The sequence below is a fragment of the Fusarium flagelliforme genome, assembly GCF_020744385.1.
Source record: "Fusarium flagelliforme strain FIESC 12 MPI-CAGE-AA-0113 chromosome Unknown B0J16scaffold_5, whole genome shotgun sequence".
Classification (NCBI taxonomy): Eukaryota; Fungi; Ascomycota; class Sordariomycetes; order Hypocreales; family Nectriaceae; genus Fusarium; species Fusarium flagelliforme.
Genome location: NW_025763507.1, coordinates 2,378,270 through 2,395,357, shown reverse-complemented (window position 1 = coordinate 2,395,357; position 17,088 = coordinate 2,378,270). Strand labels below are relative to the sequence as shown.

The 17,088-nt window shown below is 50.3% G+C and overlaps 7 protein-coding genes across 7 annotated transcripts; 2 read left to right on the top strand and 5 right to left on the bottom strand.

The window, feature by feature from the left end:
- Positions 1 to 35: 35 nt before the first annotated feature.
- Positions 36 to 1,832, bottom strand: B0J16DRAFT_160303 (phosphoribosyltransferase-like protein). The gene is made up of 2 exons (XM_046122192.1): positions 641 to 1,832; positions 36 to 580 (listed from the first exon to the last, which is right to left on the bottom strand). Exons 1-2 carry the CDS (start codon positions 1,574 to 1,576, stop codon positions 200 to 202), a joined length of 1,317 nt encoding a protein of 438 aa, XP_045981472.1. The 5' UTR covers positions 1,577 to 1,832; the 3' UTR covers positions 36 to 199.
- A 2,475-nt stretch (positions 1,833 to 4,307) lies between these two features.
- On the top strand, positions 4,308 to 4,847 carry B0J16DRAFT_321788 (RNA polymerase Rpb4-domain-containing protein; the record flags this gene model as incomplete). Its single annotated transcript, XM_046125656.1, has 2 exons — positions 4,308 to 4,439; positions 4,527 to 4,847. The coding sequence occupies 2 exons, from the start codon at positions 4,308 to 4,310 to the stop codon at positions 4,845 to 4,847; spliced, it is 453 nt and encodes a 150-aa protein (XP_045981471.1).
- Positions 4,848 to 4,889: 42 nt separating this feature from the next.
- B0J16DRAFT_160253 (P-loop containing nucleoside triphosphate hydrolase protein) lies at positions 4,890 to 5,696 on the bottom strand. Its single transcript, XM_046122191.1, has 3 exons — positions 5,550 to 5,696; positions 5,272 to 5,485; positions 4,890 to 5,213 (listed from the first exon to the last, which is right to left on the bottom strand). The coding sequence occupies exons 1-3, from the start codon at positions 5,615 to 5,617 to the stop codon at positions 4,932 to 4,934; spliced, it is 564 nt and encodes a 187-aa protein (XP_045981470.1). The 5' UTR covers positions 5,618 to 5,696; the 3' UTR covers positions 4,890 to 4,931.
- Positions 5,697 to 6,073: 377 nt separating this feature from the next.
- On the top strand, positions 6,074 to 7,717 carry B0J16DRAFT_270290 (pseudouridine synthase; the record flags this gene model as incomplete). The annotated part of the gene is made up of 1 exon (XM_046123539.1): positions 6,074 to 7,717. One exon carries the CDS (start codon positions 6,074 to 6,076, stop codon positions 7,715 to 7,717), a length of 1,644 nt encoding a protein of 547 aa, XP_045981469.1.
- A 30-nt stretch (positions 7,718 to 7,747) lies between these two features.
- B0J16DRAFT_345211 (GPI-GlcNAc transferase complex, PIG-H component-domain-containing protein) lies at positions 7,748 to 8,670 on the bottom strand. Its single transcript, XM_046128240.1, has one exon. The coding sequence runs from the start codon at positions 8,426 to 8,428 to the stop codon at positions 7,793 to 7,795; it is 636 nt and encodes a 211-aa protein (XP_045981468.1). The 5' UTR covers positions 8,429 to 8,670; the 3' UTR covers positions 7,748 to 7,792.
- A 1,397-nt stretch (positions 8,671 to 10,067) lies between these two features.
- Positions 10,068 to 15,085, bottom strand: B0J16DRAFT_386098 (uncharacterized protein; the record flags this gene model as incomplete). The annotated part of the gene is made up of 4 exons (XM_046131555.1): positions 10,068 to 14,019; positions 14,112 to 14,423; positions 14,473 to 14,599; positions 14,653 to 15,085. The coding sequence occupies 4 exons, from the start codon at positions 15,083 to 15,085 to the stop codon at positions 10,068 to 10,070; spliced, it is 4,824 nt and encodes a 1,607-aa protein (XP_045981467.1).
- B0J16DRAFT_160245 (uncharacterized protein) lies at positions 14,903 to 16,520 on the bottom strand. The gene is made up of 3 exons (XM_046122190.1): positions 16,123 to 16,520; positions 15,210 to 15,548; positions 14,903 to 15,116 (listed from the first exon to the last, which is right to left on the bottom strand). Exons 1-2 carry the CDS (start codon positions 16,433 to 16,435, stop codon positions 15,322 to 15,324), a joined length of 540 nt encoding a protein of 179 aa, XP_045981466.1. The 5' UTR covers positions 16,436 to 16,520; the 3' UTR covers positions 14,903 to 15,116; positions 15,210 to 15,321.
- Positions 16,521 to 17,088: the final 568 nt, after the last annotated feature.

The following is a 17,088-nucleotide window of genomic DNA, read 5'->3' as shown; positions in this document are numbered from 1 at the left end:
TCCAAGCAAGAATATCCCGGATCATTCAAATGTGCCGTAGGGTGGGATAAGCTCCTGCGACAATTGATGGTAACAAGTGAGATTTGCCTGGTCCAAAGTCAGATTTTCTTTTACTCTCCGTACCAGCATACAGGCAAACATGCCCTTCAAGTAACCGAGTTTGGAATCTTGGACAAACCATACGTTTGGTATTGACATCTTAATTGTGCTGGAACAGCACACTGATAGACTCTCCGTGGTGAACACGGCGAATTGCTTCGGCAAATACTGGAGAAATGTCAAGGACCTCGAGCTTGGGGCATAGTCGGCGGTGCTCTTCTTGAGGAACTGAGTTGGTAACCAGCATTTTGTCAATAGAAGAGGCATTGATACGAGCAATGGAATCGCCGCTGAATACTCCATGGGTGACGAGAGCATAAACCTTAGTTGCGCCCTCCTTCTTCAAGAGCTTCGCTGCACGGGTGATCGTGTTACCGGTATCGATAATGTCGTCGACAAGGATGCAGATGCGATTAGAAACATCGCCAACTAGCATCATACTCGCATTTCGGTGCTCGGTGAATCGGATAGGGCGTCGCTCCTTTGAAGCATTAGATGAGCTTTGGTCATCTTGGGAAGGACCAGAGGTTTGCGGAATTACCTTGTGAATCAAAGCAAAGTCTGTCTTTAGACTGTCGGCAATCAAAGTGGCTCGCTTTGCACCCCCAGCGTCGGGAGAAACGATAACGGCGTTTTGATGACCCTGAATATTAGTCTGAATATAGTTCTGTAGCAGGGCCTTTCCGTAAAGATTGTCAACAGGGATGTCGAAGAAACCCTGATATTGAGGATCGTGGAGGTCCATGGTGATGATGTGGTCGGCGCCAGCGCAGGTAAGCAAGTCGGCGACAAGAGTACCAGCCTGGGCAATCCATTGCTTATAGCCTGGTTTAGGCTGGAAGACGGAAATGTTGGACTGGTTCTCGTAGTCGTGTGTGGTATAAGCACTTCGCTGCGAGGAAGTCGAGTTTTCGGGTTGGTGTCCACGGTTTTCGGAAGTGGTGCTTGAGATAGTGTCTGAACGACGGGGTGTTGGGTAACCATTGGTGCCGTTTACACCGTTGGCAGCATCGATAGCAGTTTTCGAGAGCTTCTCGGTCAAATTGTTGACACCATTGGGCAGCCCAGCCGACTTAGGACCACCGGGACGGGGCGTAGGGGGGACACTCTCAAATGTATAGTCCTTAGAAGCGCCGGAAACTTGCGACAAAGGAGCGCCGGCTTTGTTGTAGGGCCAGTCAGGCTGTCGGGAGTAAGGAAAGAGAGGCACAACGGCAGTCACTCGCTTCGCGGAACCGGTTTTACAAGCCGAAATCATGATACAAAGATCGATGAGGTTGTCGTTAACGTTGCCGGAGCCGGATTGTATGATATAAACATCTTTACCGCGAACCGAGTCCTTGATTTCGCAACGGCTCTCGCCGCCGCTGAATTTTCCAAGGATGCGATTGCTGGCTGGAACACCAAGAATCTGGCAAACATTTTCTGTGAGTTGCGGGTGGGAGTTACCTCCCAGAACAACGATATTGCGCACCATGTTGACGGTGAGGTTGGGTGGATTTGAAGTTGAAGTAGAGGTTGTCGTCGGCTAGACGAGCAAAAAGTTTTGACTGCGGCGAGGGACGGAAGCGGAAAACGGGGTGTGTGTGTGGAGGGGCCCCGAATCGGAGGGGTGAGTACGTAGTTTTTTTTTTTATGAGGGGAAGAGAGTGACCAGTGACCGAGTCAAGAGTTTTCTAGCGGTGGAATGGACCTTCGGTTGAGGTTGACGAGAACGGGGAGACTGGAGGTAAAAGAAATATGACTGAGACAAGCCGAAACGAATCGAGTCCGAGTCCAAATCCAAGAGAGGTTGCGTTGCGTTGGAAGTTTTAGGTTAACCTGCCTGATGAAAGGACCTGAATTTATGATTTTTTTTTTCCAATGTCTACCTTCTCAATGGCGGCCCCGGCTTTTTGGAGCGCAACTGCAAGCGTGCGTGTGGAGTGGGGTTTGCCGTGCTTATTGGACCTGAATGGTTCTGGAAAATATTGTACAGTATAGGACAATATGTCTGTATTATTAGCCGATGGTAATTATCGACTGCTTTGGGTCTCGTCGCGATCTGATGACCAACAGGGGCTCAGGACCGAGAGTTTATGCACAAAAGTCGGGTCGGAGGAGGGCCAGCCGACGTCACTGTGCTGCACTCGGATGAGGTGCACCTGAAGGCTGAGACTCAGTGCTCGGTAGCAGGTTTCAATGCCGAATAGCAGGGCAGGGATTCCCAAGTAAATAGAAGGACAGCAACCGCGATGCCGGTGTCGGAGACAGTGCAATGTGGTGTAGAGCCTTGGAGGAAAATGGATGCGAGTCTCGAACTGCGGCTCGTCAAGGTGAAAGAATTATCAATCACGGGCCAAAGGGGACAGAGAAGATGAATAGGCGGATGAGGTGATAATCCAAAGTGACGACGAATCGACAAGATGAAAGTCGAGGTTGAATCGAGTGGCTCGGTGATCGGTCGTAACAGCCGCCCGTGGGTGGAGGAGTGGAGATGACTGGGGGAGGGAAGCGTGCGACGTAATGGGTGTAATGTCGATTTCGATATCATGAAAGAGGAAGATGTCGGGCGAAGGTTCAAAAAGAAAGGAAGAAAAGAATGTTTGCTAGAACTATAATTTTAATAATGCCACTGAATCAAACCTTCTGTTATGGTGTGCGGTTTATTGCGATGCGAACACCCAATGGGTGGGTATCTGTAACTTTCATTGTGAAAAAGAATAATAGGTACCTACCTACCTACCTAGGTGCTACATTGCTACCTACAAGTGAAAGTGTAGCGAGCAAGAGATGATGACATGGTTGCACTTGCCTAGGGCTCTTTCACACATGGCAGACCTGTTGAAAAGAGGAAGACATGGCCCAGATGTTCTTATATCTTCATAAGAAGATATTACCATTAAGCATTTTGTGATGCCCGACTGATCGAGATGATATCCGCATCTAATATCAACCTGAATGATTTTTTATTTCATTTTCTCTTTGAGCCAACTTACTAACTGACATACGAAGGTAGGTACAAATCTTAGACCATCAATCCATTAGTAGGTACCTAGGTACTCTAGGAGATCCAGCTTAAGCTGGCCCAGGTACCCACCCCCGCTGATTCGCCTGTGCTCAGGGTATCGGACAGTACGGAGTACATCTGAAGCTTTGCTGTCCCGCAATTTTCGACGGGAACCATCATGGATGTGTGTGCTACTGTATGGAAATAATAATAAATAAAAAGTCAATCGAAAAGGTGCCGAACAGGGATGATCACCAAAAAGGTACATTTGTATAAGCAAGCCTAGACCGCTCATGCCTTGAATCGACTCGTTAAGTCTTGAAATAACCAGCCTCTGTTGAAAATTACAAACAAAAGAAAGGACTGTGTGACGCTGAATCTGCGGCCTGGCAGGGGAGTTCAGTCAGTTGACTTGTGCTACATGTAAATATTAAAAGCTCGACAAACGTTAGTATGTAGTAGGTAGGTAGTCTAGGTGTGATTGGCACATGGTTGATACTACCAGTCAGTCATTCTCTCGGAGAGTGCCCGGCTTCTACCCATCCACCAATGTCTTTACAGTAGGGATGCACGCGACCTCGTTATTTTACACACAGTATCACACAATGAGCCAACTAAGAGTCTAGTATCGACCTCATGCCCCAATCAATGGGTATGCTGTGCACAATACATGGCCATGATTGTTGGAAAAGTCCTGACACCCATAGATTACAAGTACGGATAAAACCAACAGTGAGCAAGGTGTAGCTGATGACAGAAGAAATGAAGTTTGTAAAGTGATGCGCTCTGACGTGTGCCTCCCATCCTCTCTATCTCTGACCAGACTCACATGCAAATAAACAGCGCATCAGCTTTACTTCACTTCTATTGGGTGTGGACTCCAGTAATTTATCCTATTTGGAGCGAACCTTGAAATTCGGACAAGGTAACCATGATATTGGCTCTTACTGTGTTATCTGCTATGAATTGACATTTTTCAGCCCAGCGGGATCTGTCGTGTGCAACTATAGGTGCCTCTCCAGCACCGCCGGTACGTACCTACCCACCATAATGGAACAAACAGTCTTCCTCGGGTCCAAGCTGCTGATTGGTCACACGTCACTTGCCTTTTTTTCCCTATCCCAGAGCCTCATCCTCTCCACCAACAGACCTTTCCCTCACTGTCTCACATTACATCTCATTGAGCTTTTGGGAAGCTCAATCAAATTCAACTGCAGCCATGAAGATTCTCGAAGCGCAATCCGCTGTCCTTACAAATTATGAGGTCTATCAGCACGTCACGGAACAGCGTGAAAGATACAAGAACGCCAAACGCAGAGGACCCCCAAATCTCGAGACTGTGGTTCGCGAGGTAAGATTTCTTTTTTCCTATTTTAAAACTCTAGGAACTGCTACACGGAATCATCGTTATCAAAAACAAAACTGACATTATTGACAGCTCCTTCAATATCTTCGCACAAACCCAGGTCCTTTGAGTCAGGAACCGCTGCCGTACACTGAAGGCTGCATCTCCAAACTTCTTGAGCGCCTGCGACCTTACAATCTCGCCAAGGGCGAAGTTGTCATGATCATCAACCTGCGCCCCGCCTCAGTTGCTGCTCTCAATACGGTTGTTGAGGACATGTCTGAGCGGTTCGACGAGGAGCAGCAGGAAGCCATGGTTAACGTCATCGCCGAAGTCCTCGGCCAGTTCCCTGCTTCTGAAGAAGATGCTGAAGAAGGCGGTGCTGACGTCTCTATGAACGACGCCGCTGCTTGAAACCTACCATCGCCAATATAACGCCGAATTACACACCCGCACACCCTGCTAATGAACCTAATGCATTATCCTCCTGAAAAAAACTTATAATATGGCGCATGTGCTTGCGCTCTGGCTATTGGCGCCTGTTGTTGGAGTCACTGCTGTCTTGCACAGATCCTCGAAGGCCAGTTTCAGCAATTCACCCGTCACTGCCGAACATTCGACATATCGATCCGCCCTGAGGGCCTGCGCCGCCTGATATGCTTCTTGAGGATAGATGATGCCGTTTGGATCATCCTCTGATCTCAGGTCGCGCTTCAGACCCAAGATGATCAGTGGCAGGGTGTCGATCCGCTGAAACGACCTCTTAACTTCATCGATCCACTATCGAGTATCAGCCATTCCCGTTCTTGGTACAAGAGATGATCGGTAATACACTCACGTATCTTTGCATATTGATGAGACTCAACCTCTGGCTGATGTCGTAGCAAATGACGATAGCATCGGGGTCCAGCGTTCTCCAGTTATCGGGGCACGATGTGTCAAAGAACTCGAACTGGAATTGTTTTGCCCCTGTCTTGATGCCAAATATGTAAGGCTGGTCGATATCACGAAGCATAGGAATTGGATTGACATGTTCGCCGGCACTGAGTCGGCTGAAGAAATGGTGTTTAGTATTAGATATCCAGAGATTCAATAGATGAGTTAGACTCTACATACGAGAGAAATGTAGTCTTGCCGCATTTTTCGTCGCCTACGAGGAGGATCTTGATCACTTCTAGATCCATGGTGAGGATCTTGCGGATTTATTGAATTGTACAAAAAATAAGACCGATGGATGTATCGAAGATTGATCAGCTAGGTCAACATGAGCGGGCATGGATTTATTTAATAGGTACTAAGGTAAGAGCCAAAGATAGAGATGAGATGAGAGCAGTACGTAACTTATCTATGTCCCCCAACTGTGGCGTAGCTTGCAACAAGCAGCCACATAATACCCCCACAAGCCACATATTGAAACTGATGCAAAGCCCTTTTCCACTTGTAAAGTCTGATGGGCCTGCATATAATCGCCCAAAATTGGAACCCACCAACTTCATATGAGATCTTTTGGCCGTTGTCTTGGGCGTCAAAGGCCGCTCGAAGTCAGAATTAGCCAAGTTCAAACTCGACATATCTCATCAAGTGGTGAATTATCTCAAGTTACTGTGCACCAACAGCGAAAAACCTCCAAGTACCGCACCATGTCTGGCGAGTCAAATTATCAGTCATGGACCAAAAACGGTCTCATCCAAAAAGTCAAAGAGCTTGAAGCAGAACTCAGAAATCGACCTGCTCCAGAACCAAAACCCGAAAATGAGATCCAACCCCAGAATGAAGAGGGAGATGCGGCCAAAAAGTCAACGAAACCTAAAGGGAAGAGAAAGATGGACCCCAGCAAGTATTCAACACGCTACATCGCCTTGAAACTTGCATACCTAGGCAAGAACTACGGTGGTTTTGAGTTTCAAGCTATGGCGAATGCTCCGTCTATCGAGGAGGAGTTGTGGAATGCTCTTACAAAAGCATGTCTCATCTTCCCCAACGATGAACGTGTCGTCGACTTCGACTGCTGCGAATATTCTAAATGCGGTCGTACAGATAAGGGTGTTAGTGCGTTTGGCCAGGTAATTGGTCTCCGAGTGCGAAGCAACAGACCCCTGCCCAAGAAGCGAAGACGTCTGAGCGAGACTGGCGAGGCAATGGTGATCGATGAGCAATCTGCGGAGAATGTGGAAGAAGAAGTGGAGGATGAGACATCGAAATTCGACTCCATCCAGGACGAACTTCAATACCCCCGTTTGCTCAACCGTGTTCTACCACCTGATATCCGCATTCTCGCCTGGTGTCCCTCACCACCACCGGATTTCTCTGCTCGTTTCTCCTGCCGCGAGCGCCAGTACAGATACTTTTTTACCCAGCCCGCTTTTACACCAGAGCCCAGCGCTGGGGGTGCAAGGAACGGCTGGCTCGACATTGAGGCAATGCGAGAGGCAGCTAAGCGCTACGAAGGAGAGCATGATTTCCGCAACTTCTGCAAGATCGACCCCGGCAAGCAGATTACAAACTTTGTACGAACCATCTACGAGACAGATATCGAAGAGGTTCGAGATGTGAGCTCAGCTCTGCCGTATCTCTCCGGGTCACAATTTGCCCCCGCCGAGGGCTTGCCTGCGGACAGCACTGTGTATCCCAAAGTGTACTCTTTCAACGTTCGAGGCTCTGCTTTCCTATGGCATCAGATTCGTCATATGGTCGCTGTTCTCTTCCTTGCCGGCCAACGACTGGAGAAGCCTGATATTGTAACAACGATGCTTGATGTAGCAAACAACCCTTGCAAGCCCAACTATGTAATGGCCGATGAAGTACCCCTTGTACTTTGGGACTGTATCTTTCCTGGCGAAAACGATGCTCCCGTTGAGCCAACGGCCAAGAAGACCGATGGTCTCGACTGGGTGTATCTGGCAGATGATCCAGCACTGAGCAAGCCTGGCCCTTTTGGTGTCATGGACGGCATGTGGGCGTACTGGCGAGAGCGCAAGCTAGATGAGCTACTCTCTAATCGGCTTCTGCAGCTTGTCTCGACACAGCGCAGTAAGGACCCTTCACGCCAAGTCACACGCCCTGAGCCTACCGGCAAGCAAGTGAACAGTGTAGTCGTCTATGAGGGCGGCAACGGTGGACGTATGGGAGGTCGCTATGTGCCACTGATGAAAAAGGACAAGCTACAATCCCCCGAAGAACAGAACGAACGATATGCAATCAGAAAGGGATATGCTAGCTCAGAGGATATGCGAACACAGAGAGGAATCGGAAAGCGGAAGGCAGATGAAGCCATGGACGAGTAGAGATTATACATCACTTTTGGCAATTAGAAAAGTCCAAACTGAAAATAGTAAACGCTCTTCTATGGGTATCATTGCTCAACTCTGTACTTTATCCTCTCCTCTCTGCTCGTACAAGCACCTCCTAACACCTCTCCATACTTCCTCCACGATTTTCCGCCGTGGTAATAAGCCCGGAAACACGACGACGACGTCGTCTTCGCCCTCGACAATGACAATGAGGTAGTACCTGACTTCGAACCCAAGGAACGCTTCGTTTACAAGAATATCCTGGATCTTTTCGGTAGGTATAAACCTTGTCGCCGTTCCAGCAAGGTAGCTTCCAGGACTTTCACTTGTTTGCACACCCAAGCCCCTCATGACCAAAATACTCTCGCTCGCATAACCCCTTCGGCTGGATAGCCATAGCACAGCTATACTGGCAGGGACGAGGACGGATAGGGGTATATTCTGTGCGAGGGCGGCTATCGAAGTTGGCGCGCGGAGGTAAGAAGCTGGCAGGATCTTCAGAAGAGACGGCGCAGCGTAGACGAGCAATGGGTGGAGAGTCAGGCGCGCATGAAGCAGGAGAAGGGTGAAGATGGAGAGAACGACGCGACAGAGAAGAATGAGGGTATGTAAAGCTGGCGGAAGCGGTCGAAGATTCGTGACAGTAAATTCGGCGGTCGTTGGAGAGGGATGACGGATGTGAAGACGGGGCGATATGGAGAACATCGTGGTGATTCGTCGGTAGATAGATTCGAAGAGTTGGTCGTTTAATCGTTGGTCATGATGGTTCTCAGCGAGCAAAGGAAGCAATCGATCGAAGCTGATAAAATATTCTAAGGCAGTAACAAGCGTAGCAAGTATCGACAGAGATCAGTAAGTCCCAGGTTATTGAGACATGGCTTTTGATAAGACTAAGCAAGAACGCATTATTCAAGGGTTTGGTAGTTGAAGGTGGATTAAGATAGCGCCCTTGAGCCACTAAAGCTGCAAGCTGGACTTGATGCATTGTGCATGGTGGCGCAGCATAGTACCAGGCCCCCCACTACGCCACAGTAGGGAGGAGTGGTATATAAGCTGTAAAATTGGCAGTAGTTTTCGACTGTAATGGTCCAACGGTGAAGGCGCTCAAACCCGCTCAACCGCCCATCCCAATTCTGGTCGTGTTCCTTGAGTACTTCCAGCCCTCCGCCGCGCCCCGCCCGAACGCTGCGGTGGCCGCCCACTCGTGCAGGTAACTCACGATGCTGGAACTTCTGCGGCCCTAAGCACTGGAGATGACCCTTGAGGGAGGTTTCACTCTGCAGAGATCTCTCCCCCGTCGCGTGGCGGGTGGGAACACGTTAGTGCGGGGGGATTTGGGATGGCAAGTGGATGAGATGGAGCAGCCAACTATCTTTTTTTGCATTTTTTAACGCATGATATAGACGTCTAATAATTATGAAAAGATTTCATTTCAGTCCTCGGCACGGTAGAGAATCCTTCTATGCTTTCTTTTTATCAGTAGAATGCGTTGTGGTTCGTGTTGCAGTAAATCGAACCCCCTGTTACGTTGCATTGATAGTGCCCTCATGAAGCCATCACGACCTCTCTCCGTCCATGATCTAGTCTACATCAATTACGGTCAGAATCAAGAGATGTCAGGCTCAAAAGGTAAGCTGTAAGGTATCAAAGCAGTATATTCGTTCAATTCGTTAGACTAAAACCCTCCCGGGGAATCAAAATGCATTTCCAATCCAATCCAGTCCTGCCCTATCAACCCCCCCTCCATTCAATCCTCCACCGATATCCAAATTTCTTTTCCGTCCATCATGTCACACAAAACTCAAACAAGTGCCGTGAGGCAACATTGTAGAAAGCAGTCGCTACGTTATACCCCTGGCATCCCTCAATTTTGCTCTTCCGTTTACTTCCAACGTCCCGAGTCACCCATATTCTTGTTTGAGACCTCCAATCTCCCCCACATGAATGTAAAATACAACCAACTACAGCACGAGTGCCATTTTCATCTTCAAACATAATCTGTAAATACTTGTGGCCATGATTTGTACCGACCGCGATGGTCTGGCCAGAGAAATGTAAAGTCGTGAATGCATTCGTCGGCTTCCGATGAAGGCGCCGATAGCTCAAAGATGCGATGTCGAATTAAGAAAGAAAGAAAAGAAACAAAAAACAAAATGCATATGTGATGTTATGTGCCACAATATTCTCAAAAGAGCCATATGAACACAATGCACTGATATGCGAATGATCTCGACGTTACATGGCAGCCAACGCCAAGCACAGAAATGAACAATCAAGTTCATAGTCAGTGCTAGAAAGGGAGAAAATATTGCACAAATTTCTGGCTGCGATCCTGAGGAACCTCCTAGATCATCTCGTTCTGATGCAGGCCAGTTGACATGTGCTTGTTCCTTGAGTCAATGGGTGAACGCAGCACATCAGGGTTGAATGACACTGGTGGGGGAGACCTGAGCTGTCGTGGCATTGGAACGCTCTCATAAGGAGCTTCAAATGGAGGAGACCGCACATACTCCTTGCGACTGCGACTGGCAGATCGAAGTCTTTCAGTGGCCTTGTGGATGCGTCCTGAGATGCTGCTGTCTCCGATGCTTCGGCCCCGGTTATGACCCTTGTGGGAGGCCAGGACTGGAGGGCTAGCTTCTGAAGCTTGATCGTTGCCAGAAGACAAATCATCGTCCATGACGATCTCAATCATCCCCGATGCAACTGCGCCCGCCTGTTGAGGTCGCTGGGCATGTTGAAGAGGGGCTGGTGGCGGCGGTGGAGGTGACGCAAGATGCCTCAACTCCTTAAGCACTGGAGGCGGGGGAGGCGGTGGAGGAGGAACGGGATCATCCTCGTGAGAGCGTCGTCTCTCTCCAGGAACAACCTCTTCAATTCGTCCTACACTGCTCTTGCGCCCGAAACGGGCTGGGCGTTGACCAGGCTCATCGGGAATTGGAGCCGACATGCTGCGAGGAATCGAGGGTCGAGACGGAGGCTGGTAGACAGTCGATGGCAACAGGGTGAGACTAGGCTCCGCGCTGGGCTCCGCCTTCTCTGGAGATTGCTGAGGAGAGGTTTCTGGTGAGTGTCTCTGAGAGAAGGTGGCCGGGATCATAGGCATTTCAGGCCTGGGAGTGCTTCCAGACTGATCGTGATGGCCCTCAATAATAAGCCTCATGGCCTTTGGAGTTGCTGGAAGACCGATCACAGGACCGGTTCGGGCGTACATGCTCCTCTGCGGTGGCTCTGTAGCGCTTCGAGGTGGGATATCATCGGACAACTGCTTTGGCTCGGCCATCTCAACGGTGACTGCAAGGGCAGGGGAGAACTCGTTGGGGTGAGGGATAGAAGGTGTTTGTGCGCGTTTGGCCAATGACTTACGACGCTCCTCAAGCTCTCGGGCAGCTTGCTCCTTCTTTCGCTGGCGCTCGTCCTTCATCTGCTTTAGGTCGCCGGCGTGCTCTGTAGAGGCAGCTCGACCATGAACAGGCATTGATCCGTCAAAGTTCGCCGCTTCAGAATTGGCCCTGCGCCGGCTCTCTGTGTTGTCCTGCTTGCTCAGTGCTGGGGAGTTTAGGCCTCGGCTAGCGCTGCGGCTATGCTTATTCCTGAATTCCTCCTGAGCTGCCATTGCTGCTCTGTAATCTTCCTCGTCCTCAGAGCCCTGATAGTGAGGTACAGTAGCCCCAAGAGGAAGTGGAGAGGAAGGAGAACGCTGTACAGAACCGTCTCGGCCTTGGCTGCGTCCACGGAGGGTCAAGGCTGGTGGGCGATTTCGACTATCGGGGCTCCTGCGGCGACTTGCTCGGCTTGATCCTCGGCTTCCAGGCTTCATGGTTGACCCGCTGACCCTGCGAACCGTGTTTGGCTCGCCGGCCTGGCCATGTCGTGGAGTGCTTAAGTTCAAGAGATCCTCAGGTGACATGGGAATAGGTGAGGTCGGTGACCGCTTGGCCTTGGGCCATGCTCGAGCAGCGACCCGGCCGCGTTCTTCTGAGGGCTCTCTAGACCTGGCGGTTCGTTCGCGACTGCCCGGGCGGCTACGTGATGCATCCCGTGTTCTTGAGTGACTACGCTGGCGGCTTCGCTGTCTTTTGGAGAAGTGATTGGCAGCGTCGAGACTGTGGATGTAGTCTTCGCGGTTTCGCACGGCTTGATGACGAAGACTTCGACCAGCGCTCGATGCAGAAGTAACGGAGCTGGTAACGGACGCGGGTCCTCGACGGCGACTTGGCCAGTGGTAACGGGTCGACGAAGTAACCGAATGCTCCGGGGATATTACTTCTTCATGTGAAACTCCAGGCTGCAGCTGCAGGTTGACACCCAAGGGAATGCGATCACGGGAACCATTCCGATGGTTACGTGATGCCTGTTGCATCTTCATCATGACAATTTGATCTGGTGGTGGTGGAAATTCTCCTTCGGAAGGCTGAACAACACGCTGAGCATGCTCACGCATCATCATTGGGCTTGCTGTGGCAGCGCGCTGCAATGCAGTACCGAACATCATGTTGTCATTGCCAGACGGGGTTCGGCCATGGCTGGATCGGGGTTCGTAATCAGAGGGTGCGGCGGAAAGCCCTGCGGATCTTATAGCCTCCCTGTTGAGGTCCGATGGTATCTCTCCGATAGATGGTAAGCGACCTCGGGCTCGAGCGGATACTGGTGTATTGAATCTGCTGTTGTTGGAGGGACGAAGGAACGCTGTCGTGGCCTCATTGTTGGAGGCGTGAGACAATGCAGGCGAGCCAGCAGAGTCGGCAATAGGAGTAACACCTGCAGCAATAGGAGTCTGGCCTCCATCACCAGCGAAAAACTTCGACTTCTGCGCTTGGTCGCCAAATGAGGTTATGAGTTTGAGTGCAGAAGTCTTAGCGATGCTTCGCTGGGGGCCACGTTGAACGCCAGGGGGAGACAGAGGTGGGCTCAGTATCTCAGGAATACTGGGCGTCATGGACTGAAAGTTGAGTTGAGCAGCAGATGGGGATGCCCAAGGCTCCGTAGACTCTTGGTCAGTACAAGCGAAACAGCGGATTGCCAGCTGTTGCTGGCCATGTTGAACTGCCCATTCTCCCCACTTTCGAATGATAGCAGCTTGGCGCTCCCATACACCAGGCGCAGAGAGACATGTGAGGATCAGTGCTTCCATGTATCGCTTGTGGGAAACATAGACTTCAATAGCGTCATTGTGCTCACCCATGCCAAGCATAATCGTTGCTGCAGCATGTACGTCCCCGGACTCAAGCAGTCGCTGGACATAAGCTTGGCCGAGCTTTTGTTGAGACGCCTGACCACCAATACCACTCAGTGCAAGAAGCATCCAGTCGGATGAGGTCATATTTTCAAAGTTGGCATTCATGATGTTAGAATCAATATCACCGAGCCATTTGGCTAGAAGGATGCGGCTAGGAGACCCTTGAGGGTGTCTGCTCATTTCATCCCGGATCAGGTCCTCAATTTCTTTATTCCACCCAAAGATAGTGTTGAGCATCTGACGGCGCAGGTCGTCGTTAGTCAGGCGGGCGTTGTTAGAACCCATGGCGTGTTTGTATGGGATATCACTAAGACGAGCTCGTGTAAATTTGAAGAGGTCATGGACTTTGTTATCGTCAGGGCTGCGGGGAACTTCGTTGCGTAGGCGGGAGGGCCTGCGGCGCGAACGGCTGGAAGCCATAGACGAAACGCTAGTAGTACCAAGGGAATATCCCATTGAGTAGGCATCCATATCCCGCGAGTTGCCTTGGGCATTGCCGTTGCCGATGGTAGATGACCGAATTGAGGTTCCCGCAGAGATGTAAGTATTTTCTGATAAGCCCCTGGACCTCATTGATTGAGGATAACGACCAGGGGTTTGGGAGGATCCTGTCGAGGATTTTGATAAAGACGAGAGACCACTTCGGCTGGAAACAGGGCTGGCTGATTCATAAGGTTCGTTGCCGGAGTCGTAAGCTTGGCGTCTAGTCAGGCGGGCGAACGGTGACAGGTGATCTTCATCACTTTCGGAGATGTTCATATCCAAGGGGATTGAGCTGGACTCGGACTCGGAGGCAATGGTAGTGGCTGAAGTCGCCGACCTATCCCCCGTCTCCTCCGAGACTGGAGGTGATGGTGGCAACAAGTTTGCTGGATGCTGGACATTGGCGACCATAATAGCTGGCGAGTTGAGATCGAATTGCTGTGCCGTGTTGTTGGGGCCAAGAGTAAAAAGAGTGGCTCCCGGGCCATAGACGGCGAGACCTCGAACAAGATCGAGGGTTGGGATGGGATCATGAGTGACGTGCTTTGTTCTGACATCCCATGATTGCGTTTGCCTATGTAGATGTTAATCAAGGGAAGGGGTCATGCAGCTAAGCGCGCGCGTAGCCTAGGGTGTTTTGTGGCAGTGGCAATCTGCAAGACTTACGAGTCGGAATACTGAATTATGCGACCGTTTTTGGACCAACCCATCCAGTTGGGCCCGTCCATGGAAATCTCAGCTTTTCTGAGATTTCGAACAACTTTTGCAGGATCATCAGCACTGTACTTCTTTGCCACGCTCCAGACGCGGAGATCTCCATCCCGCATCTGAACCGCAAGCATATCCGACTTCTGCCGCGAGGAAGAAGCATGCCATGCAAGATTGACGATTGGTGATGGTCCTCTAGAAGTAGTGAGATTATGTAGAATAGTAAATCGTGGCTGCAGTGTAGCCACAAACAGAGAGCCATTTTGATAGCTAGATTCTTGTCAGTGAATATCAGGTAGAAATCATGGAGCGGCATTACCCAATGGCAAATGTCCGACAATCAGATGATGGAGCCAGTGCGGTCACGGCAATTTGATCGATGGTTCGTGAGGAAACATGTTCCGAAGTTGAAGGTTCAAACATAATAATGCTTCCTTTTGTGTTGCCTGTAAAGAAAGGTCAGTGGTTGCGCGGCCCGACTCACTCTAAAAGCACATACCAAAAGCAACATTTCCGTTCTTCATCCATGCTGCGACAGTCAAATGTTCATATGAGGCAAATCGAGCGATTTCATCGCCTGTCATGAGGTCCCATACAATTGCTGTCTGACCAGCATCGTAACTTACAACCAAGCGACCACCGCCACTTTCGCTTTGATTGTCAACGGCCAATAATTGAACCTCATCGGCATGTCTTGAGAACCTTCGTTCAATAGTAAGGGTATCATGGTGACAACAGACGACGGATGAGCCCTGGGCGTATAAAAACATTGAGGCCGTGGCGGCGCAGGGGTCAAAGTACTTAAGATCGGTAACGTGAGGCATGGTCGTGCTGTCTGGAACCTGAGAGGATTTGCTCCTTGCTGCAGACCTTCCTCCAGAGCTTAATGATACGGTGCGATTCCGCGACGACGTGGCCACGGGGACGGACATGTTGGACCTGATATCCTTTCTGGATTTCAACCTGCGTTTACGGAGCTTGCGTTAGCCAGTCGGATGACCAGAGAAAGTACGGCTGCTCTGCTTGGGTATTCGTCTTGTGCGACGCTGCACGTACTGTTCTGGTGCGAATCGATGTCGACGAGGAACAACCCCCCGATAGCGGGGTCTTTACAAATTGCTGCTCTCGAAGTCGCAGAAACAGGCGGAAAGCTACACTCAAGGGCTGTCTAACATGCCTCAGAATGTTCTGCTGTCCGCACCCGGACAATGACGGTTTTTCGATATTGCGGCAAGCTCAAGGTCTCGGATGGTGTTGTGCTGAAGTCAGTCTCGTCGTTGTGCAATACGATCAAGCGGGTAGCGACGGCCAGGTGAGGTTGGACAACGAGTGGAACTCGTGAAGCTGTATGTCTCGGTCGCGATGGTGTATAATAAGAGGCGGATGTGGTGAAGTCTTCGGAATGCGAATTAGTGTGAGATCAAGAAGTTGAGAGAGTAGAGTAAGAACACGCGAGGGGGCGTAGAAAAAGGATAGACGTGTGTGCGGAAATGGGCAGAGCTGTGGTTTTGCTCGTCGAGAGTAACCTCAACCAGGGCAACAGTTTGAGAAGGACGCTACAGGCGCAAATCGACAACAGTAAGAGTGCAACCGCCTCCCCTGCTCAAGCTGGATGTGATTGCATGGGGTCGGACAAGACCAAATAGAGATGAGCGTTCAAAGTGGTCAAGGTCAAAGTGTAGCTGCCAGGAAGAGCTTGGTAGTGGATGCGGATAGGGATGGGATGTGAAAAGGGTGTGACCCGGCGCTTCACTTGCAGCTGTAGCTTGAAATCCCTTGAGAAGATGGTTCTAGGGTCCATCAAACTTGTGTAGGTGCGTTTGTGTGCGCCTGTATGCTGAGCAACAACATGGGACTAAGACGGGTGAAGGAAGGAGTATGTAGCAGACATTGAATCGGCAATTGGGGACATAGGAGGACGGAGTGTTTACGAAATTGCAATATAAGAAGAAGAAATTGATATCCTTACCTTGATCTTCTTTTCGTTGTGAAGTGAAGCAAAAGTTGATCAGTCGCTTGCTTGGTGGTTGGTGGAGTTGTGGTATCAGGGTTGATGTTGGAGCTGAAGATGTGACAAATGTGATTGAGGCGACACAAGACCAGGACTCGAGGATAGAGGCACAATGCAAAGCAAAGCAAAACAAAGGCGAAAAGAGAAGACTAGGAAGAGAGAGGGAGGCCCAAGACGGAAATTCAGACCAGAAAAGTGCAGGTTGGGATGATTTTGAGAAAAAGACAGACACAGGGTTTAATGGCAGTGTGCTGTGTGATGGACCATCCATCGTGGGTTAAGGTCGGGGTTCAGAGTCAGAGATGGCGCCTAGAGAGTGGCGTTCTGGCCTGTCAGTGGACGCTTGAACCAGAGACCGATATTAAAATAGAGCCTTGCGAACGTTGGGTTGAATGGATCAGCGGAGACGGACCGGCTCATAGGCAGCATGGAACCCAGGGGTCAACATGAAGGATGGTCGACAGCGGCTGGGGATTGGGAGCTTGAGCCTTGAGCACCTTTTTTCCCATGGTTTGGACTCGAGCTAACAGTCCGAGTGGGGAAGAGAAGCTGCAGAAGACTAGGATCCCCTCTTGCACAGTAGCCAGGGTTCTGAGCATGCCATAGCACTAGCATGGCTTCAGACGCTGGTTTAAAAGACGCCAGTTGAGGCGGAGGCGGTCACTTTGACGTGAATGGATCATGGCCGGCGGCTGCAGTCTTGTCATCCATGACGAACAATGTCCAACGTGGACTGCCATCTCATCGCATCGCATCGTCGATTGTGGATCTTTGATTAAAGACAAGGCGAGTTGAGTTGACCATCGGCGAGTCGCAGCAGTCCCCTGCCAAATTTAGCCTCGTGGGTTGACCGCGTGCCGTTGAATTCAAATCTCTCAATCAATCGTTGGATGGCGCATCAAATTGTGTGGTCCACTAGACTCA